The sequence below is a fragment of the Geotrypetes seraphini genome, chromosome 9, assembly GCF_902459505.1.
Source record: "Geotrypetes seraphini chromosome 9, aGeoSer1.1, whole genome shotgun sequence".
In the NCBI taxonomy this organism is placed as follows: domain Eukaryota; kingdom Metazoa; phylum Chordata; class Amphibia; order Gymnophiona; family Dermophiidae; genus Geotrypetes; species Geotrypetes seraphini.
In genome coordinates, this window is record NC_047092.1 from 180,766,237 (window position 1) to 180,790,151 (window position 23,915).

Genomic DNA, 23,915 nt, shown 5'->3' on the forward strand with positions numbered 1-23,915 from the left:
CTGTGTACGTGCCAGTTTAGCAGGAACTTGTCCAGCTTTGTCTTGAAACCCTGGAGGGTGTTTTCCCCTACAACAGACTCTGGAAGAGCGTTCCAGCTCTCCACCACTCTCTGGGTGAAGAAGAACTTCTTACGTTCATATGGAATCTATCCCCTTTTAGCTTCAGAGAGTGCCCTCTCGTTCTCCCTACCTTGGAGAGGGTGAACAATCTGTCTTTATCTACTAAGTCTATTCCCTTCAGTATTTTGAATGTTTTGATCATGTCTCCTCTTTTCTAGAGGAGAAGAGGCCCAATTTCTCTAATCTCTCACTGTATGGCAACTCCTCCAGCCCCTTAACCATTTTAGTCGCTCTTCTCTGGACAATTTACCATTAAATGACAGAAAAATCATTCAGAGAAGCCTCAAAGCTATGACCTATAACTATTAACCCCAATTTAAGCAATATTTAGCATTATGTGGGGCTTTTCATTGCTCTCTACTTTGCTCCGACTTCAGCTCAGGAGAAACATTTAAAGTATAGAAACCCTGAGCTTTACATTTTTAAAGCAACTTCTAAAGTAAATCATGCCACGAATGGGATAAGATATACTGTCCATAAGAGAGGTTCTTGTAACCAATAAGAGCTCCCAAGCTAGTGGACTGCAACGTTTAAAGGGGGTAAATATGATTTATGAACATCTTCTTGAGCACTCTTAGAATCGTGACCCGCCTGCAGATCGTGAACCAATTCTTTCTTGATGCAGCATCGCATTTTACAGGAAGACAAATTTCTGAAATGTAATTATCGCTACTAGACAGTTTTCATTATGAATGAGAATATTCAAAATCGATTTCACATTGCAGTCACATAAATTCGAACGCCTGGTTGAAACAGTGAACTCTACAAAAGATTACAAAAAAAAAAAAAAAAGAAATCTGAACAACAATGATTATGCCAACAGATATTTGGGCCCAAATTCTGTAACCGGCGCTCTAATGTTAGGCACCTATTTTGGAGGCGCCCAACTAAATAAGCGCCTTTCTAAATCGAATAACAAGCTCAATTAAGCTTTTTAATCAGCAATAATTGAAACTTAGGTGCCTATCAAGGAAGAGCAATTCTGTAACAAGGCGCCTCTAAAAATTTAGGCAGCCTTCAAAAAATAGGCACAAGTGACATCTCCCATGGTGACATCTCCCAACGTTGTCCCCCTTTTTCGGGCATCGTTAACCTGCGTTGAAAAATGAAGCCCACTTTTCTAGGGGGTTTGAAATATGCTCTTTCTAATGAGACTGATTTGAAAGAGTTTCTGAAAGGTATTTTTCTGTAAAAGCAGGCTGAAAATACCCTATTTTTGGCCTTTTTACACAAATTAGCAACTTTACACTTAATTTGTAAACTAATGGAAAGAGCTTGGAGGTTGAAATTGTACTTTTGAAAACAACGTTGTACTGAGACATTATGCGCCAAATTTCGCATTTATTACTCAATTATTGTGGGAGCTAAGTAATGTCAAACTTTGACTTTTTTTGGAGCACTAATTTTTTCGGCTAAGTTTACTGTAATTCAGCCACACTCAGTGCTCGACAAAAATTATTATTGGTAGCACTGAATAGAGCTCCAAAAGTTGTGCAGGGTAGCTAAGTTTCAGTTTTTTTGGAAACATAGCTCGTGAGATATTGTGTCTCAAAGTTGTCAGAATGTCACTGTCGTACTGTATGTCATTACAGTATGGGGTCAAACAAATGGCTATATCTCCACGAATATTCCACAGGCGAAACTAAAACTTTACCAAAGTTCGTTTGATACATGTGGGACTTTGTGCATAAAGTTTTATCAAAATCCGTGATGGTCATGGAATAATCCACTTTGCAGGTTAGGCGCCTTGTTACAGAGGCACTGCCCTTAAGCGTACTTAAGCGCTCGCATGGCCGCCTAACTTTTTAGTTGTGCCTAGAGCTGGCCTATTTCTTGGGCGCCTCCAAAATAGATGCCGCTCAGCGTGATTCACTAAACAGCAGCCAATTTTACTTAAATCACGCTAAACGGTGCCTATTTCAGCGCCTAACCTTTGGGCGCTTCTTATAGAATTTGCCCCATTATGCTTAAAAGCAGGGTTGTCCAATGTTTTACGTATTAGATGTATTACATAATATTCAAGATATTATAGAATATGAATATAGGAATGATATGTTGTACTTAAAGTGTTACATGAAGGAAAATCAAATGTGTATTTATAAGATCATATGACTTTTTCTGATACACTTGTTGTAATATGCAAAACTGAATAAAGAAATTTTTTTAAAAAGGGTTTTAATTAATATCTGGATTTGTAAATAAAAAACCAAAACATGGTCTTAGAGACATTTGGAGCATTGAGATTAAGCATCAAATTAATGCATCTCAATGGCCACGACTTTGGTCTTGGAGGATATGATGTACAGTATCAGCATCTATGAGACAAACATGGTTTTTTCTTTTGCATAGAGCATTTTGGACCCCTGTTTGTTTACAAAAATTAGATAGCTCTAAGTCTAATAAATGTTGGCACTGTCATCTTGAGGCGGGGACATTAGATCATCTTTTATTCTATTGTCCATATATATTATTATTTTGGAAATCAATTTGGCCTCAAATAAATAGGATGATGGACAATCCAGTAGCCTTGACTTATGATACTATTTTATTTGGTACAACAATGAGAGCAAAAAGTCAAATTTAGTCACATAATAAACTTTTATTCATATTAACTGGAGTAGCAATTCAACAAATAACATGTAACTGGAAAAATGATGACAGATTAAGTTATAACTTTTGGTGGAATTTGGTATGCCATATATATAAAATGGAGCGCACAATAGCAACACAGAAAGGTTATTTTGGTAAATTTCTGAAGATTTGGAGACCATTAACAGATTTTTGTAATGATTAATAACATTTTCCCATAATAAGAGATTTGTTAAGTGGGGATGTGGGTGGGTATTATTTTATTTACCTCACAATATGTATGAATTAATTAATGCATTTTGAAGTATTAGGTTAGATTTTCTGAAATAGGAAGGGAGGGCTTGGGGGGGCTTTTTTATTTTATTTATATTTGTCATACATATTAAATGATTTACATATTATCTAAAACATTATAAAAATATGAATATAAATATGATATATTGTACTTAAAGTATTCATGAAGGAAAATCAAGTGTGTGTTTATAAGATTATATGTATTTTTCTGATACACTTGTTGTAATATGAAAAAATGAATAAAGAAATTAAAAAAAAAAAAAAAAAGGGTTGTCCAATGTTGATCCTCAAGGGCTGCAATCCAGTTGAGTTTTTAGGATTTCCCTAATTAATTTGCATGCATTGCTTCCAGTCTATGCATATTCATTTGGGAAATCCTGACAATCTGACCTGGCGAGGGCCGAGGATGGACACCCCTGCTTTAGAGAAAAGATGATATGGAGCAAACATTCTTAACAAATCAAAGTGGCTTAGCAAAAGTATGATCCTTCTATAGAGTAGCTTTGGTGAATTCATTAGCATACCAAAAACATTAAAATGCAAACTAAGGAGAAGATCTAGGGCAGGGTTGTGCGTCTGTCCTTCAGGGCTGCAAGCCAGTCAGGTTTTCAGGATTTCCCCAGTGAATTTGCATGACATCTATTTGCATGCACTGCTTCCATTGTAAGCAAATAGATCTCATGCATATTCATTTCAGAAATCCTGAAAACCTGACCTGGCGAAGGCCAAGGTTGGACACCCCTGATCTAGTGCATCTCTAGCACAGAAACACCCATTCTCCACACACAGACACACTCCTCTGCAGTAAAATAACATTTTTTTAGCGGTTTGCACATGCAGACTGATAAATTTCAGCAGGAAGCCTCAGCTTAACCTGCAGTCAGTCCTTGGTACCTACCACAGCTTTGTAAAAAGGAGCCTGAAGTGAACTGCTAGAATATCCAGAGGCAGGTACACCGAACCTATGAGGGTTTTTTTTTCACTGATGGAGGCCCGTATGTTAACTTATTTATATGGATTTATTAATCACTTTTATGAAAACAGTCACCCATGACAGTGTCTAACAGAAATAGCCTGGTATAAATAACTTACCTTGTTAAAAGTATAATAGGAAAATGACCAAAAGTTAGTATAAAAACACATTTAAAATAAGGAGATAGTGTTATTACTAGGTCTTAATTTGCTTAACACAATGCAGTGTCAATAATGCCTCCTTCAGCCCAAGATATGGTCACTAGGCTGAATGAGCATCACATTGTATAAACATACATAATAGCCAGAAATGTGACTGCTTTAGGCTTTTGTTTTTCACATGTAGTCTACTATGTGTGGAAATTAACCAAATTTCTGCATTACTAAACTGCTGTGATGCAGTATTATGCAAAACAGCTCATTAACTTATAGTTCAGTTAGACCAGCACATAATAAGAACATAAGAATAGCCTTACTGGGTCAGACCAATGGTCCATCAAGGGTTCTCACGGTGGCCAATCCAGGTCACTAGTATTTGGCCAAAACCCAAAGTGTAGCAATATTCCATGCTACCAATACAGGGCAAGCAGTAGCTTCCCCCATGTCTTTCTCAAAAGACTACGGACTTTTCCTCCAGGAACTTGTCCAAACCTTTCTTAAAACTAACTACGCTATCTGCTCTTACCACATCCTCCAGAGCTTAACTATTCTCTGAGTGAAAATTTTTTTCCTCCTATTGGTTTTAAGAGTATTTCTCTGTAACTTCATCGAGTGCACCCTAGTCAAAGGCTGAAGTTTGCAAAAATAATCAAACTACACCTTAGTGTGTCATAATCTGTTTTCTGGCCATCCCAAGGGCTCATTTGCACTCCTGGGTAGCAAATTTACACATGAATAAGGCCACTAGGCTACAGGCTATTATACTGGCCTCTTACCAAGCAGGTCACCAAACTGGCTGAATGAGCCAATTCTCAGAAACAGGTCAATGAACAAATAGTAAGTGACAATATTTTATTGGACTATGGGTCAGATGAAGGGCACACAACCTTATAAAGCTAATCAAAGAGGTCTTGTGTTTACCCAGTGAAAAAGATCTCACCTACATCCTCATCATTGAACTTTTGCTTCCATATATCAAACGCACTGACATAGCAACCACATGTTCTGCAAAGGAACTACTAGCATAATGTATGCAAGGGTGGAGAAGTTTGCATGCTTCTGTTGAATGAAACCTTTTCCCAGTTTAATTCTATTAATATATTCCTTTAAACAACTGCTGTCTTTCACACATTCATAATGATCTCCACCTTCCCATTACCATTATCTAGGAGTTTCATCTCATATAATACCAATATAGCTTTTATTACTGTAGTTAACACACCCAAATCTATAACACTGTTTGGTAGCTAGTATTCAAGAACATTTAGGTTTCAGTTTTAATTCCTTTTTTAAAAATAGTTTCCTGGTAAGATTGATACACTTTTACAATTTCTTTATGAGAACCAGCATAAAGATATATACTTCTCCCTCGTTATTCGCGGGGGATACGGGCAGAGCCAGACCACGAATGGCGAAAAACCGCGATTATCCGGCTCTGACCCACCCCCACCTCCCTGCCACCTTCCCGGCCTTACCTGGTGGTCTAGAGGGCTTTTGGGGCAGGAGCAATCTTCCTACGCTCCTGCCCCATGCAGATCGCCATGAGGAAATGGCTGCTGTGAGTTCCCGTAGTCTCTCGAGACTACGACGGGCACTCCCTACAGCCATTTCCTCATGGCGATCTGCATGGGGCAGGAGCGTAGGAAGATTGCTCCTGCCCCGAAAGCCCACTAGACCACCAGGTAAGGCCGGGAAGGCGGCAGGGAGGTAAAAATATGGGGTTTTTGATTTTCCCCCTCCCCAGAAAAAAAATCGCGATTATGTGAAATCGCGAGTGCAGAAACCGCGAATGGGGAGGGGGAAGTGTATTCAAAAGGGTTAGAGCAGGGGTGCCAAAGTCCCTCCTGGAGGGCCGCAATCCAGTCGGGTTTTCAGGATTTCCCCAATGAATATGCATGAGATCTATGTGCATGCACTGCTTTCAATGCACATTCATTAGGGAAATCCTGAAACCCGACTGGATTGCGGCCCTCAAAGAGGGACTTTGAGATCCCTGCTCTAGACAGTTTATAGTGCCGAGTTTCATTCCGGCCCAATAGACAGAACAAATGCCTCAATTTAACATCCAAGAAAGGCTGCGCCAGATACAATATTTAGCTAGAGACGTTCATTAATAGACTTCGATGGAGCCATAGTAAAGATGAATTCTTATGCTCTTACTAAAACACTTTTGCAAGTTTACTTTGTGGTGCTTACTTTCCCTTTGCAAGATTTTCAGACTCATTTGTGCACACCATGGGAGTGCAAGCCCTAAAGCTAGTATTGTTATTGCCCTTTTTAGAATATAGTTTTCATGTCCTGTCTGACCTGTTTGACAGCAAAACAAGGCACAGGACAAGACAGGCGTTTAATAAAAGCTTTTTAGCAACACAGGCTGCTGGATTATGAAAAATGGTACAGAAAAATCTTTTAATGAGCATTCCTTTAGCCCCCCCCCCCCCCCCCAAATTCATTTCTGGTATGCAGCTAGGTGCCGACTCACTATACACTCTTCTGTGAATTGGGGGGAGAGAGAAAAAATGATCCGGTAAACTGAGCTCAGGTAAAAGGTAAAACGAAAGGAGCACGTCAATTTAGCTGACAGAACTAGCAAGAGAAAAGCACGGCACTGAAACAGTTTCTTGCAGACTTGCAAGAAAATATTTTAAGTTACTTTATGCACCGGCTATGAGCTACTGACTCACTTATTTTATTGAGGCTCCAACTAATCACAGATTTACGTACTCCCACTGATGTCTAAATAAGCTCTAGATGTGTATTTCATATTTTAAAAAGCATGTTGAGGTGTGCTTAAAAAGGTACCTTTTTGTACTTTTTATCGGCATTTTCAAATCCTTGGTTGTCTGTTGCTTTGAAGGAAGTCTCTCCTGCTGGATCTAGCAGACAAAAACAAATAATGCAGACGCTTTTGCAAAATGTCTAGAACAATGTCAATATGGGTGGAGGGCAAACTATCCCACTTTGTTTCCAAACCAGTCCTAGAAACCCTCGTCCAGATCTGGTTTTTAGAATAATCATCAACAATAAACATTCAAGCAATGTATCTAGCCTTAATCATTTGATTTTTTTTTTTTATAAGACACCATCCTCCTCCTCAAAACATTGCCATTCAGAGCACCATTAAAAAAACAAAACCACATACACACACAGCCATAGCACACACAAAAATAGACACCCACAAACAAATCATTGAACAATTGCAATTGTATAAGAGTTATAATCAAATATAAAGCATAAAAGAACAAAGCTGTCAAAAATTATCACAAAGGGGGTTAAAAGGCACCACACAAGGTAAATTAATGATTCATATGTAAAATTGCCCTCCCGACATGGATTCAACCTTGTGTGCATGCATCTATATATTTGTAAGTTTGGTCAAATGAGCAGAGGTAATCCTGGGTGTGGAATTAAGGAGGGATTGGAATTTATGCATATAAAAAATTCAGAAAATTTACATACTAAATAGCAGGTATAAATGTGTGCATAAACAATTTTCTAAGAGAAATACTGTGCACACTACCCAAGGGAACCTGTCACCAGGAGTGGGATCCCTAGGATAGTAGACTTGGGGGTGGGTCAGTAGAGTGGGCAGACCTGATGGGCTATGGCCCTTATCTGTCGTCATCTTCCATGTTTCTACCCTTACAAACTTAAGTAACTAATGCGGTCTCACAATTAAGTTCATGAATTCATCCTAGAAAAAGTGCTACATACCTCATTGCAGAGTATTATTAGGGTCCTCCTCGAAGTTTCCCCCCCCCCCCCTTGGGAAGCTATGCACCGAAACGAGCACCTAGCCCACCCTTCAAAGCAATTTTGAAATTTGTTTTCTGGAATGGCTATCAGAAATGTCATCATATTATCCTTGATGTCCTTAACCCTTTCAGGACCATAAGGATCGTAGGCCAATTTTTGTGGTTTTGACGACATTTTTATGGTAAAAAGGGCTTGCAGATGCCAAAAAATTGATTTTTTTTGTGAAATATCATTATTTTTATTTAAAAAAATCACACTTCTGGCTTATGGACAGTGTGGCAAGTGAATCTTCTCGTCAATCTAGCAACGACGCTAATGAATGAATGTCGGAACCAGTTTGTTTACATAAAGGCAGTATCATATGGAATCCGTACATATCAAATTTAGAACTGTAGACTATCCCAATCAAAATTTATAGGATTTTAAAGTTATGGGACAAATATGTCCCTTGGTCCTGAAAGGGTTAACGTCATCAACATGTCTTCCTTTCAATATTTCCTTTATCTCTGGGGGCCGGATCAGGTGAGTAGGGAGGGTGTTCCGATACAGTGATTTGTTTTCTGGCTAAAAACTCCTTCACAGACAGCGCCGTATGAGCTGGTGCACTGTCGTGATGCAAGAGCCATGAGACCATTTCTGCACACACCTTTCTAATGCCAAGATTTTTAGTTAAGATTTTCCTGTTCCTCTATTCATGTTTACTTGGTCTGCTACGCATCTCACAGTCAGCCGACAATTTTGCTGCACATTTCAACAAATTTCTGCAATGTTTTCATCAGTTCTGCTCATTACTGGCCGCCTTGACCTTTCTTCGTCAGCGACGCCTTCTCTCCCCTCAGAAAAACATTTAATCCATTTGTTCACTGACGTTTTCTTCGTGGCATTATCTCCATAAACTTGGACTAACATCTCTCCAATTGCACTTCCTGGCTTGCCAACAGTCTGTATGGTTTTATTCCTCTGAATTTTCAAACTCTATGGGAGGTATACCAACCGAGGAGATGCTTAGGGTCTGAAGGCACAGCGAGATTAATTTTGAGGAAGGAGAATACTGTCCGGTATGAAAAATATAGCACTGATGTCTGTGGCAGGAGTAAAACAATGGACTCTCCTCCCTGGCATCCTGAGGACCTTTTCGGATGCCTTCCTCTGATGCTATGTGGAAGGGATGCTATGAATAATGCTCTTGATTCATTAACAATAGATGATATGTAATCTTACCTGCTATTTTTAGTGGGTTAAATGTGTGTACTGAAAAGTATTTATATGTTGCTCTTTGAATCATTGCGAATGTTTTATGCTGTAAACCACTTAGTTGTAGGCGGTTAAGAAATTTTAGAAATAAAGTTTGTTTGTTGCTCTAATTCAAGCTCCAACATTCTTGCAACGGCACTCAAAAACATGCAACAACAATAATGAGCGCCACTCAGCAAGACACTGCCACACGTCGACACAAACACAGCTGTGAGACACTGATATATCAAGGTTATGAAACCTTATCGAGAAGTTAGGACAGTGTTGCCAATGTAAGCGAACGGTGGCAAGTTCATGAACTTAATTGTCAGACCTCGTATATTTGAAATCATCCTCTAAAAGTATGATCATTTACAAGCAGATACATTCATTAAAGAACTTTTGAGCAAATTTCAAATATAGGGTTACGGCAAAGAATGCTTGCTTCCTGGTTCTAGTCAACGTCTCTCTCTGCTATTGAAAGAGAGAAAAACTTCTTGTGCAAACCTCAGGCCATGATAGGATGTGTATCACGCAACGCAAGTCCATCAAATAATGCAGTCCCAGATTTAAGGCTTTGAGCGTCAAAGATCAAATTGGCTACAGGCAGTCAATGCTATTCTTTTTTCCAATAATAGATTTTATTTTTATCATTTTTCAAAAATCATCCAAGCGGTTGTAATTTTATCAGTTTTATCAATCGGCGCGTACATTACACTCTTCAGACAGGATGTGCTTGGAAGTGCCCTCGTTAAGCGTAGCGATGCCATCAGTTAGTCGTAAAACAATGCTTTCAATAAAGGGACCAGTGTTCTGGAATTCCCTAACCTTAGAATTAAGACAGAGTCCTACCTTTCTGCAGTTTGGAAAAAGTCTAAGAATGGCCTTATTTGAGCACCGCTTTGCAAATTGATTAGATAAGGAGGAGATGAGGAGCAAGACCATTTTTTTTCTCTCCTTATTCTCCTATTTAATCTGTTTTTGTTGATTTATCTTGAATGTATGCTTGTCTATTTATTTACTTATATTGTAAGAAGCATAGAATTGTTGGATATACAGGCTATACATATTGAAATAAATAAATTAAACCACTTGGAATCTGAAAGATAGTCTTATTTGTTTTTTTGACCATTCCTTTGTATGATCCTCTCCCCCAACATACCTGCAATAACAGACCTGGGCCCTGAATCTGGCCACTAGATGTGAACCTTAAGCAATGATCTTCCCATTTTAGGGGCTGTGAATGCTGCCTCTTTAACATCCTCAAGCAATCTAGGGAACGGAAAACCTAACGAGATTGAACCTTGTACCTTCTGCACAGCAGTGAACAGCACGCCACTGGGATCACCAGACTGGCATCCAGGTAATCCTAAGCATCACTCACATTTAGGGGGAGAATTCTATAAATGATGCTCAAAATTCGGTGCCAAAAAAATGGTATTCTGTTAAGAGGCATTCTGGAGCAATCTTTGGCAGCCAGAGAGACCAGGGAAGTGTTTGGAGGAACCTGGTTGTGTTTTTAGCAGTGTGTCAGTGAAGTGTGGTGAAGAACCTGGTAGAAGAATGAAAGGAAGACCAGAAGTGCCTGGGAGTGATGGGTGGCGACTGCTCAGCCTATTCACATCTGCAATACTATGTGCATTTTAATGGAAAGCCCCTGGACCGTCCATGCCCTATCTATGACCAACCCCCATCGTAGATCTGCCATTCCTGCCCTAGTTCAGCTTCTTGCATCTGTTAGAACGCTTTTTCGTGCCAAAAATTTGGTGTGGAAGTAGCGCCATACAAATTTCCCCTTAATGTGTATTAATACCTGGAAAGTCACTATATCTTGCATACCTATTCTTAAAATGCAGTTCTCTAGACCAATGACACCTATGGACCAGCAAAACAACTTACCAAATCATCTCCAGAAAACGGACCCTTTTCAAGAGCTGCAGCAGCTAAGGAAGAAAAGCACTTACCAAGGAGGAGCCACTGGATGATATCAGAACTTTAATATAACATTAATTGCAAAGACCTTTTTATTAAAAAGCTTCCGTTAGCAAAAACATATTTTGTTAGCACTCGATTTGTCAATCAGAATTCAGTTTTCATTAAATTCTTGATGTAGAATTTCAAGAAGTAACATTTATTTAAAAATAAATAAATAAAATTTGCTTTTAAATTCAGGAAAATTAGCATGTGATTTTTACAGCTTCATATTATAAACTGAGAGAAGAAATCTCTTGGCGAGGCAGAAATTGAAGAGCAATGGAAAGATCGGTTTACACACCTAACAAGAGAAGTAGTTCAGAAGCTCCTCTGACTTCACTAATCAAACTCTGTCCTGTGAAAAACCAGCAAAGAAGGGCAAAGAAAAATGTAATCAACTCAAATCCCACAATAAAAGCATACAAATGCAATCCGTACCTGGCTCGGGAGTGTTTGCAGACGATAGTACAGCATTTCAGTCTGTATTTCTTAAGCCAATTTTTCAATACATAGAGACTGAATGTGTCCAAACATCCTGGTACCATCATATTTTAAACAACACTTAAAAATGTTCTCTTCTATTAGTGCATTATAATGCTCTGTTCTGCTTTTCTCGTATCTCCTTTCCCACTGTCTCGGTGACGAGTCAAAACTGCGCGATGGACAATTGAGGGCATCGAATGCAGAACATCAGTGCGCTGGATTCAAGCACTATTTTACAGTGGTCCGAGGATGTGTGTGTGTGTGTGGGGGAAACCCTCCCACTTTACTTAGAACTGTTGGCGCTCCCCCCCCCCCCCCCCGTTACAGAGGAAACTGTAATTTTTCCCTAAAAAAGAGGGGAGAAGGCTGTTTCCTCTATAATGGGGAGGGTTTTTTCCCCCCTCCAACAGCCCCTCCCAATGGGGGCGCCACCAGTTCTAAGTAAAGTGGGGGGTTCCCCCCCACACCACCTCAGACTGCTGTAAAATAGTGTTTCAATCCAGCGCACAATTGTCTGTTCTTGATTGTCTTGCGCGGTTTTGTCTATGTATCCACTGTCTCACATATATCTAGCTAAATCGCAGACTCTCCTGAGTTTGAGAGCATGCCCCCAGCCTTACCCACAGAAATGTGGTTGCCCAACCAACAGGCCTAACAGCTTACTGTGGCAGCAGAGCACTTTCACACTGTTGACCTCTTTCATGCAAAATCCCAGCAACTGTCATTAGGGAGCCCAGTTCAACAATTAAGAAAACCACACACACAAACAAGAAAAATCCACCTAGTTACAATAAATCTGAGACTGAGATCACCTCCAACATAGTCTGGCATAGGCAAAAGGCTCACACTTATCACAGTATGGGTAATATTCCAAATGAGAAATAAGGAGATGAGAATCAAAGAGGCCAAGAAAAAGCACAAAAATATCTATGATTAGAGAACAGCCAATATTCTAGGTTCTTTGTCTCGATCAATGAAACTTTTAGTATTTTTCCTTGCTTTTATATACCGCTACCTTTTGTTCAATCCTTAAATGTCTTCCCGTACTTTAAATATTGTAGTTCCTCCCCTTCCCTTCATTATTGAGGATGGAGTCGGTCCAGAGAAAGGCTACTAAAATGGTGTGTGGTCTTCGTCATAAGGCATTTGGGGACAGACTTAAAGATCTCAACCTGTATACTTTGGAGGAAAGGCAGGAGAATTATTTAAATACCTACTTTATATAAATGTGCATGAGTCGAGTCTCTTTCATTTGAAAGGAAGCTCTGGAATGAGAGGGCATAGGATGAAGTTAAGAGGGATAGGCTCCGGAGTAATCTAAGGAAATACTTTTTTACAGAAAGGGTGGAAGATGCATGGAACAGTCTCCCAGAAGAGGTGGTGGAGACAGAGACTGTGTCTGAATTCAAGAGAGCCTGGGATAGGCATGTGGGATCTCTCAGAGAGAGAAAGAGATAATGGTTACTGCGGATGGGCAGCTCTATGACCTCACAATGCAGGGGCACAGAGCCTATAGGAAGAGGAGATGCAAATGTTAAGAGCCATAGCTAATAGGGAGAGGAGGAGATAATGGTTACTGCAGATGGGCAGACTGGATGGGCCTTTTATCTGCCATCATGTTTCTATGTTTCTAGTCTAGTAATGTCTATGAGTATTAATTGTATGTATATAATCGTGTCCCCACTTTTATTGATGTACATCGCTTAGAAATATTGATAAGCGTTAGAATCAAATTTTAAATAAAACGTGAAAAAATAAGAATACAGTAAATGTCTGAAAACTTTTTATGCTGCTGATGTGATTATAAGTTTAGTATGTGTAAATGTGTGCATCTTATAATAAGCAGCAGTATATGTACTTTAAGGTACATATGTGATGCTTTCAAAGCTCAGAACACTGCAAGAAACCTCCATACCCTGGTCACAGTCAATTCTTTGGGTATCAAGTGTTTGGACCTTGGGCATTCCTGTAGTACATCAGTAGATAACTAAAATAATTAAGGTGCATGAAAATAATGATCACAGACTCCATATGGGATAGAGTGAACAGGTTTTATAAAAAGGTACTAACATATTTTTCTGCAATTTTTTTTTTCCTTTCACAGTATCAGAAATGTTTCAATTGAGTTCCTCTGACCAAAGGAGACCGTTAGCATTAGCGCGTGGGCATGTCCAGAGTGCACGCAAAGGATCTTGGGATATTCCATTAAAACAATCTGACCCTTGCTAGTGAAGACAGTGACATATGGACAGGGGCCCTTCAGTCTAACAAAAGACCTTTTACTTAGAATGTCACTGCAAGCAGTCGAAATGACTCGTACTTAAGATTAACAAAAGACCTCTTGCCCAGTACTTGGGAGGACCCACTTCTGGTGTTAGCCACTCCTACAGTGGCGTTAGGCATCGTAAAGTGCCTCTGTAGGCGTGATGCAGGCACCAGTAGGCACTTACATTTTTCCTTTTAAAATGCTTTTTTTATTTTTTTAAACAGCATTTTCAACTTAAGTTAAGCGTTGGTAAGGCGCTGTTTATAGAATATGAGCCTTAATGCAAGGTAACTGTCATCTTCCACTTTTGGTCCACTAGGTAGACAACATTGTATCTCCTTACTTCGCTCAGTATCTGGGCCCCCGTTTCTGTTACGCTGACTCCCATTACTATGCTCTAATACACACAGCCAACGAAAACCAAAAAATATATACCAATGAAGATGAAAATCCAAACACAAGAAAATTGGTATAGAACAATGATAAGATCTCCTTGAACCCAGCCAGAAATGGAGAGAAGCAAGTGCACCTCCGATAATTGACAAATTAATTTAAATATGAATAAATAACTAGAAACAATCAGAGCACAAATCAGTACGGGCCCAGTACCCTCGTGACAACCATTGGCCCGGGCAGGTATTTATGAAGTGATTAGCACTTAGAAATCAATCTAAATAAATCCTGCCCCATACATCATTTTGTCCTCATGTGTTTAAAGTCATCATAAAATAATATAATAATAAATGAATAATGAGGTACACAAACACCTCCGGGCTAGTGAAAAAAGGAGAAGGTATAACTCAAAAAAGACTCTCCAAAAAATACAAGAGAATCACAAGAAATGACCAAAATAAACAAAATAATAATGCAGTCCTCAATCTTATCCCAAAATTCCATATAACAAAGTCCACAAAAAGTGTAAGGTGAGTATAGATCAATCAATAAAACAAATCCATGAAAAAGGTGAAACTACCACCAAAAAAATCCAGAGCCACAAAGGCTCACCAGTATATAAACAAGTTTTAAAAGTACTTAGCTGAAACAGCTGATGCAAATCCAGAACGGAACAATATCTTTTCCGTGTCGCTGTTCAATTCTGCTCGCTCGACAGGTCCTGTTTCAATGTCCTCATCAGGAGGGAGCAACAAATTTTGCAATTCGTGGAAGATGTCTGGGAATTCAACGAACCGACCCCCTGTATAAGGGAGGGAAAAAACACCTGCAGCGGCACAATCACGCTGCACGGGGCAGGATTTATTTAGATTGATTTCTAAGTGCTAGTCACTTCATAAATATCTGCCTGGGCCAATGGTTGTCACGAGGGTACTGGGCCCGTACTGATTTGTGCTCTGATTGTTTCTAGTTATTTATTCATATTTAAATTAATTTGTCAATTATCGGAGGTGCACTTGCTTCTCTCCGTTGCTGGCTGGGTTCAAGGAGATCTTAGCATTGTTCTATACCAATTTTCTTGTGTTTGGCTAATACACACGGAACATAATTTCATTATCTTGGAAGTTTTGTTACCTCAGTAACCCATCACTCTCTTTGCTTTGAGCCGTTCTCCTGCTCTATCGTGACTCTTTGAACCCGAGATGCTTCAGTTGTTGAAAATGTCTCAATAAATTAGTAAGATTAAATGCCGTCTTTTTCTTGTCATGACCGGGATAGCCATGCAGATGGTAACCCGAAATTGGAAGATCTATGATCGCCTAAATTTTCCTTTCTGGTGGGCAAATTTGTGCTCCAGCTATAGATATGAAAAAAATGAATGCCGATAGTTTGGGGCACAGTAATTTATTTAAGCTGGTTTGGGGGCCGTCGACATCTTATATTACCTCACTATAGTAGGTCTTTGATTATGAGTCAGTTTTTGTTTATTTTTGTACACATCCAGGAAAGGGGGGGGGCTATTTCTGTCCTAATCTGACTTTTGAGTATGTCCATCTGGGGTGGGAGGAGGGTGGGTGGATATTTTTAATATGAATAGGTAAGGTTATTGGGATAGTCAATGTTTCTGTGTTTTATTGAATAATCATTGAGTGGGGGGAGAGAAAATGGTTGGTTATGCATATTTGTAAGTTGAATGTGCTTTTATTAACTTATTATATGATATATATTTGTGTATTGCACTTTTGAAGTTTAGAAAATCGATAAAGACTTTAAAAAAAACAAGTAAGATTTAATGTCTCTTAAAACAGACACCCTGCCTTGGTATAGTAGAGCAAAGTAACCAAGTCTCACCTTTTCACTGCTTCTGAATCAAATATTAACAATGCCACTTACCTATAGAGAAGAAGCCCTTCAGTAAACTGAAGCTCTCCCCTATCCTGTCAAAATCCGGCAGCAGTTTGGCAAGGTCTTCAGTGTCGGGAAGAGCTTGCCTAAATTTTTCTGTGGAAAGACATAAACAAGTTTGGGATGTCATGTTTTAATAAAACACACATGAAAGCATATCTGTGGGCTTGCGATTTCAGATTCTCATTTGGTTTTAATAAATTACAAACTATTTTGGAAACACACCAAAATTATACAACTTATCTTTTTAAAGAAAACAATGTAGATACTGCTGTTTACATGTACTTGATGCGTCAATGCAGAGATGTGTCCTGAAATTGAAGGAAGTAAACCCAAGCTCCCCATTTGGCATACCCAAGAAACTCCTTGCATCTAGGGAGGCAGGCAATTCTAGCAGCAACTAGTGCTGCTCGATTCACGATTTGAATCGATTCACTTCTGGTGAATCGATTCGAATTGATTTGTTTTTTTTAAAAAAAGACCCAGGGTTTCTCACTGCTTGTTAGGGGTACGCGTGCTGACTGTTGACCGCCACCACTGCTCCCCGCCCACTCGCCGCCACAACTTCAGGAAGGGAAGGGCCAGCGTGCAGCGATTGCACGCCGCCGGCCCACAATCCTTCCCCCAATGTCAATTCTTACATCAGAGAGAAGATCCAGGGCAGCCAATCGAGGGAACAATAGGAGGAAATATTTTTTCACTCAGAAAAGTTAAGCTCTGGAATGCTTTGCCAGAGGATAAAAAAGGTTTGGACAAATTCTTGGCGGAAAAGTCCATAGTCTGCTGTTGAGACAGACATGGGACGGTAGCATGGAATGCTGCTACTATTTGGGTTTTAGCCAGGTACTTGTGACTTGGATTGGCATCCTTGAAAACGGAATACTGGTTAGATGGACCATTGGTCTGAAACAGTAAGGCTATTTTTGTGTTCTTAAGTACTCTTCAATCCCATGGTTGGACTACCTTTGGAACTTCATTCTTTGTTTTGTTCTGGTTAACCCCATGGAGATCCTATTTGACGCTCATCATATATCAGCAGAGTAGTAAGCATCACATTTTCAGCATGTTTTTAAAACAATGGATTGGAAGCAATTATACCAGCTGCATACCCACCAAAGTCAATGTGCTCATCTAACTCCCAGATGAAATCAGGCACAATCCATTTATAATCACTGAGGTCAGGGAGCATTTCCTTCCATTGATCGTATGTCTGAAAGACAATGAACCAGCTATAATGGGAAAACACAGAAATTTGGTTGACAAAGACAAAAGGTAGACAGTCCCAATGAGGCTATTTTCCAGGTGCACGTTCATTTGTTTAAAATCACAATCCAATCAAGCATTTCAAATTCTGGTGAGGAGAACAATAACACAATTTTAATTCCAACTGAAAGCAGAGTTAAATAAAAATTAATTTGCCAATTAAGGCTCAATGGACAGCAGAGATTCATATCTATTTGAGTTTGCTAGTACAGCTTAGGGCCTCTTCTATTAAACTGCGTTAGCAGTTTTTAGCCCAGAGAGCCGCGCTGAATGGCCCACGCTTCTTCCGAAGCTCATAGGAACTCTATGAGCGTCGGGAACAGCGTGGGCCATTCAGCGCAGTTCTCTGCGCTAAAAACCACAAGCGCAGTTTGATAGAAGAAGCCTTTAGTCTCGTAGTGACTAAACAAATACATCCAAAATATAAAGTTGGCCATGAGGTAGGATGAAGGAAGCACATTTTTAATGACCCAATTCAGACTGTGTTTCGGCGTATTGCCTGCTTCAGGGAACTGCAGACATATAAATACACATAAGATAAGAAACAATATTTTAACTGCAGAAGTGGGATTTGCATTTAATTAAATAGCATCATTGTCATATGACAGTGCAAAGATATATACAGTGCTCCCCTGAAATTTGCGGGGGTTCCATTCCAGGAACACCCGCGAATTTCAAAAAACTGCAAATACGATTTTTCAGCTGATCGAAGGCAGGAGAGGGTAGCTGGGGTGCCAGTGGGTGCTTAAATTGTACTTATGAAGCCGGGCACATTGTTCAACCGCCTCTTCTTGGTACTAAAGTCATGGTTACACCAATCAGGAGCTGCTTTGATATGCCAGATAGTGTGTCAAAGCAGCTCCTGATTGGTGTAACCGTGACTTTAGTACTAGGAAGAGGCGGTCGGAAAATACCACGAATTACGGACTGTGAATTTGCGGGGGTTTACTGTATATACATATATACTACCAATTTTCAGCTTCTCTTCCATTTCTAATATTCTCTCCAAATTTCAGAATTTAAGACCGCTTCCCTAGAGAATAGTAAAATAGGGATATTCAGAAAACCTCAAACAATATTCTGTGTATTGGATCAATCTCCAGGCATCTGTCCTTTTTAAATAAAAATGCCTAAGGAATTGAGATATTTAGCTCTGAAGTGCAAGTATAAACTGAAATCCCCAAAAAGATATAAACTATAAAATACAGATTAAATACCTGACTTCCTCCCCTACCCAGTAATCCCCAGGATCCACTTCAAATGTGCGTGTCTGGCCTACAAGATCCTACATGGCATCCTTCCTGCCGTTATCCCTCTATCCTGGAACTCCCCAACCCCTACTTCCTCCAGATCCTCCCAAATTTTTAAACTATCCTTCCCTTCCATAAAAGGTATTTCCCATGCAGGCAAACTTGGGTCATCCCTCCCCTTTAGAATCACTGAGATCTGGAATAACCTCACCTCCCCACTCCGAACCTCAAGCTCCCTCCAACTCTTCCGCAAACACCTAAAAACCTGGCTATTCTCAAAACTGTAACACTTCCCCCCTCTTAGGCCTCTCACCTTCCCCTTTACACCTAACTCTTTAATCTCTCCACTGTAGTTCCTCTCTCATCCTTCTTCCTGTAAACCGTGCCGAGCTCCGCATTCGTGGAGATGGTGCGGTATATAAACCCAAGGTTTAGTTTAGTTTAGTTTAATTTTAGAAAAAAAGGAGAAATTTCAACAACTTTTCAGAAAACGTTTCACAAATTCCATGGTTTGCTGACCTCAGTCCAGATCTCTAGATACAGAGCACCAGTAACTACAAGAGAAGTCATCAAAATTTCCAAAATTAACAGGTTTGAGCACTGCAGCATTTGAGATCCATCAATGAAAATACCATGATTAGCACACCTGATTATTGATTTTTGATGAGAGGCTGAACTTGGTACTTACAGAAGAGTTAGGATTTACTGCCTGGATAATGTTGCGACACACAGAGGGTCATTTTCAATAGGACCTCTTAAGTTTACCACAAAACGTCCAAAGTTTGGGTGGAGAAATAACTATTTTTGAAACTGACAACACCGCAATACATCAATTTTTCTTTTTTTTTGCTGTCATCCTGGCCTCCAGGACGACCAACCCTTACGATATCCAACTTTATTTGACATTTTCTACCACAAAACCGTACAAGTTAAAAACATCCTAATCCAAACCATTTGGATGTGGGAATGACCACCATTCTAATGGACTAGTCACACAGACATGCCAGTAGAGCAATGGTACACATTAGAGGGCACTGCTGTGAACTTCACATAAAGAGTGACAGAAGTACATCTCACCATAACCTCGTTCTAATGTATGGTGACCCCTCCAAAAATCCCCACAAACCTACTATGCCCACCTGTCCACCACCCCAATAGCCCTTATGAACATAAGAACATAAAAATAGCCTTGCTGGGTCAGACCAATGGTCCATCAAGTCTAGTAGCCTGTTCTGACGGTGGCCAATCCAGGTCCCTAGTACCTGGTCAAAACCCAAGTAGTAGCAACATTCCATGCTACCAATCCAGGGCAAGCAGTGGCTTTCCCCGTGTCTCTCTCAATAACAGACTATGGACTTTTCCTCCAGGAAATTGCCCAAACCTTTCTTAAAACCAGCTGCGGTATCCGCTCTTACTACAATCTCTGGCAATGTGTTTCAGAGCTTAATTATTCTCTGAGTGAAAAAATATTTCCTCCTATTGTTTTAAAAAGACTTTCCCTGTAACTTTATCAAGTGTCCCCTAGTCTTTGTAATTTTTGACGGAGTGAAAAATCGATCCACTTTGTACCCGTTCTACTCCACTCAAGATTTTGTAGACTTCAATCATATCTCTCCTCAGCCGTGCTTCCAAATTATTGGAACCCGCCGTGCTTCAATTTTCTCCGTTACGGCACCAATGTTATGGAACTCCCTTCCTTTGTATTTAAGATTAGAACAAGATTTAAAAATATTTAAAAAGAACCTTAAATGTCTTCTTTTTAAAGAAGCCTTTAATTGACAGATTACAAATTCTCATTTTTCTTGACATCTTTTCGGTCTCTCATTTTATCCCCTTATCTCCCCAATGTGTTTTCCTTTTATGTAATCTTTTAACAAATATTGTATTTCCTCCCCACCTCCCCATTGTAATCAGCTGTCTTCTTGTCTAAAGTTGTTTCCCAGTTTGTTTATATGAATAGTAATTGTATAAGTAAGTCCACTTTATTTTATTTATGTAAAACGCTTTGAAATTGTAAAAGCGTTTAATCAAACAATATAATAAACTTGAAACTTGTCTCTTTTCCAAGCGTAAGAGCCCTAATCTTTTTAGTCTTTCCTCAAACAAGAGGAGTTCCATCCCCTTTATCATTTTGGTCACTCTTCTTTGAACCTTTTCTAGCACCACTATATCATTCTTGCGATAAGGAGGCCAGAACTGAAAGCAATACTCCAGGTGAGGTCGCACCATGGAGCGATACAGGGGCATTATAACATTCTTAGTCTTGTTAACCATCCCTTTTTTAATAATTCCTAGCATTCTGTTTGCTTTTTGGGCCGCCACCACACACTGGGCGGAAGGTTTCATCGTATTGTCTATTTAACAGATAATAATTTGATTAACCTATTTGTTATGGGTTACGTTTTACCGTTACGTATACGTATGGGTATACGTTTTACTTTTAGAATATATTTTGATATGAAGTTCATTGATGGTTACAAAATGCAATATATTTCATGATATTTATATTAGTGAAAGTGGCACCTAGAGAATGATGTGGGCACAAAGTTTGTCCCCATCCCTGTGAGGTCTATCCCTATTCTCTGCCCCATCTCTCTTCCCGTGAACTGCTATATAGACATATAATTAAAGGAGTTGGAATAGAAAGGTTTTGTGTACCAACTCCACAGCCCTGTAGATAATAATGTATAAAGGCACTGGTGCATAGCCAGTAACTCTAGCTGTTAATTTAAACTTATGTTCTTACATATACTGCCTTCATTGTATGCACAGTTTCTTTCATATGTATATACTGTATATCAACCTGAGCTGCTGGGGGTGCTCTAGAGATAATTCACTGTGATCTTTAACAGCTCAGTGACAAACTGAAGACTACTCAAACATACTGAGAATTCAATCATACTTTCCGTGTGTTACTGCTACTACTATTAGTTATTTCTTTTTTTTTTTTTTTTTTTTTCATTTTTTTCTTGTTTATTATTCTGTTTCAGATTCTAGACAACATCCATCTCCCCAAAAATGAAATTCAAGGCTGCCTTCTAATCTTGGCCAACATGTTAAAAGGAAGAAGAACTCCCAAAAAATGTTATCAGTTCAGAGGAATGTGAGCTTACTTCTTAGGGAACTTGGTATTCTAAAGAAATAAATAAAATAATTCAAATTCCACATCTCCACTGAGAGTGAACAGGTGACATCTCCTGCAGGATCAGTCTTTAACAAATTTTCCTTGGACCATGTAATGTGCCCTCAAATCATTCTGACAGTTTGATATTGCCATGCCTAAACCCAGTCCACCGCCAAATGTGATGGGCCACATCCTCCTTTTGAAGAACATGACTGAGAAAACTATTCCTAAGCCCAACCCAGCACCTAATTTCACGACCGTGTCAGCCACACACCGGTCGCACTTCTGGCCGAGCTCGTTCTCCGACATCCTGCCTCACGCGCCGCCGACCGCCCCAGCCGTCTCGCGAGAGCTCCTGCCGGAGGAGGAGCGAGGAGGAGGAGGACTTTCCAAGTATCGCGAGAGAAGGCGGTTTCCGCGAGCCACTATTAGTTATTTCTATACTACTACCAGACGCATGCAGCGCTGCACTGAGTCACAAAGAATAAGAAAACAGTTCCTGCTCGAAAGAGCCTTATTACTCAGCTTGTTCTCCCGTGCGTTCAGCTGTATTTCATGCATGTTCATTGTAAACATCCTGAAAATATGGTTGGCTGTGCTGTCAACAGGACAAATTTACACTATATTGCTGGCCTCCTTATCTCAAGATACTGGGGGACATCAGCCAATCAGGTTTTTAGAAAAATCTACAATGAATATGTGTAAGAGCAATTTTTCATGCAATGAATGCAGAGCATGTAAACCTCTTTTTAATTTTCATATTGAATACTGTGACAGTCCAACTGGCAGGGGGTCCTCCGGGATAGTTTTGGGAATCACTAGTGTAAAAGACAAACAAATGATTGACAAAGAATGTTTGAAAAATAATCAGTAATCAATCATAAAATGTTTCCATCATAAAAATACCTTTTTGGCAGTGTAACCACCTCCCACTGCAGATCCTAATATAAGATAACGGAGTTTCAAAAGCCGTGAAGCTAATCGGGCTATGATGAAGTTTCTGTGTGGCTGGCAGCCATATTTTAGTGGGAAAAGTGTGGTTTTTCGTAAAGGCAGATGAGAGAGAGAGGAGAACTGTTGTACTGATATTTTTAATAGAGGAAACTGCAGACTTCGACTTCGATAACAGTGGTGGTAAAAGCTTCTGGAAATAAAGTGCATCTTGAGCCGTGGTATATTTACACCTGGGCTGTTAGTTGCTATACTTCGGCAGACATTGCTGAAAGAAAAACAAAAAAAAAATTTTTTTAGACATTTGACTTGAGGTTAAAAAAAAAAACAAACAACCAAACTAACAACATATTTCATGCCAATGCAAATACTTTTTGTCATCTCACCTACAACTAAGAAACTTAAAGGAACAGTTTGTTCACTACTTTTCTTCTCTTGACCACACCTGCATGGTCGCATAATAGTTTAAAAAAAAAACCAGCCATCTTTGTTGCATTCTACTAACTAACCTAACCAACTAGATGTATAGAAAAACCAACCTGTGTTTCCCTTAAAATAAGACAGTGCCTTATATTAATTTTGGTTCAAAAAACAGATTAGGGCTTATTTGGGGGGGATGTTTTTTTTTCATGTACAACAATCCCTTCCTCTCTTCCACCCCAATTTTTCCTCTTTCCTTTCTCTCTCCCTACCCCCCACCCCATGCAGAGCATCTTTCCTCCCCTGTCACCCATCCCCTTGTGCAGCAGAACCCCACTGACCCTCCCACCGTGAGACTGACCTACCTCCGCTCCAAGGTCTCCAAAAACAACAGTGACAGCAGCTGTTTCGGGAGGACTCGGAGCGGAGGTAGGTCAGGTCTCACCGGGGTGGGGGAATCGCCGAATTGACGAGTCCGATTTTTGTTTCGGCGAATTGGGCACCGCTAAGTGTCAGGGATGGATAGATAGTGTGACCATATGGCTCCAGTAAAAAGGGGACGGATTGAGGCATCCAGGTTTTACTTCCATTGAAAGCAACCAAGATGTCTCAATCTGTTCTCCTTACTTCCATTGCTTTCAATCCGTCCCCTTTTTTCTGGAGCCATATGGTCACACTAGGGATGGAGTCAGGGACATTCGTTGGGGGGGGGGGGCTTCGGGGGGTCGATCTTAACTAGGGCTTATTTTGGGGGAAACAGGGT

The 23,915-nt window shown here is 39.8% G+C and overlaps 2 protein-coding genes across 6 annotated transcripts in view; both read right to left on the reverse strand.

Annotated features, from left to right (window-relative positions):
• OPA1 (OPA1 mitochondrial dynamin like GTPase) overlaps positions 1-23,915 on the reverse strand; it is a 128,059-nt gene that overhangs the window by 103,664 nt on the left and 480 nt on the right. For 3 of the 5 annotated variants that reach the window (XM_033958403.1, XM_033958400.1, XM_033958402.1), the window contains exons 2-6: positions 22,688-23,000; positions 17,258-17,354; positions 16,133-16,240; positions 11,399-11,452; positions 6,937-7,010 (exon numbers count right to left, since the gene is read on the reverse strand). In XM_033958403.1, coding sequence (XP_033814294.1) covers positions 6,937-7,010; positions 11,399-11,452; positions 16,133-16,240; positions 17,258-17,354; positions 22,688-23,000 — 646 coding nt within the window. The remainder of the gene's footprint in view (positions 1-6,936; positions 7,011-11,398; positions 11,453-16,132; positions 16,241-17,257; positions 17,355-22,687; positions 23,001-23,915) is intronic. The other 2 variants (XM_033958401.1, XM_033958404.1) reach the window with 1 other exon arrangement.
• On the reverse strand, positions 21,604-22,149 carry LOC117366692 (MICOS complex subunit Mic10-like). The gene has a single exon (XM_033958405.1). The coding sequence runs from the start codon at positions 22,088-22,090 to the stop codon at positions 21,863-21,865; it is 228 nt and encodes a 75-aa protein (XP_033814296.1). The 5' UTR covers positions 22,091-22,149; the 3' UTR covers positions 21,604-21,862.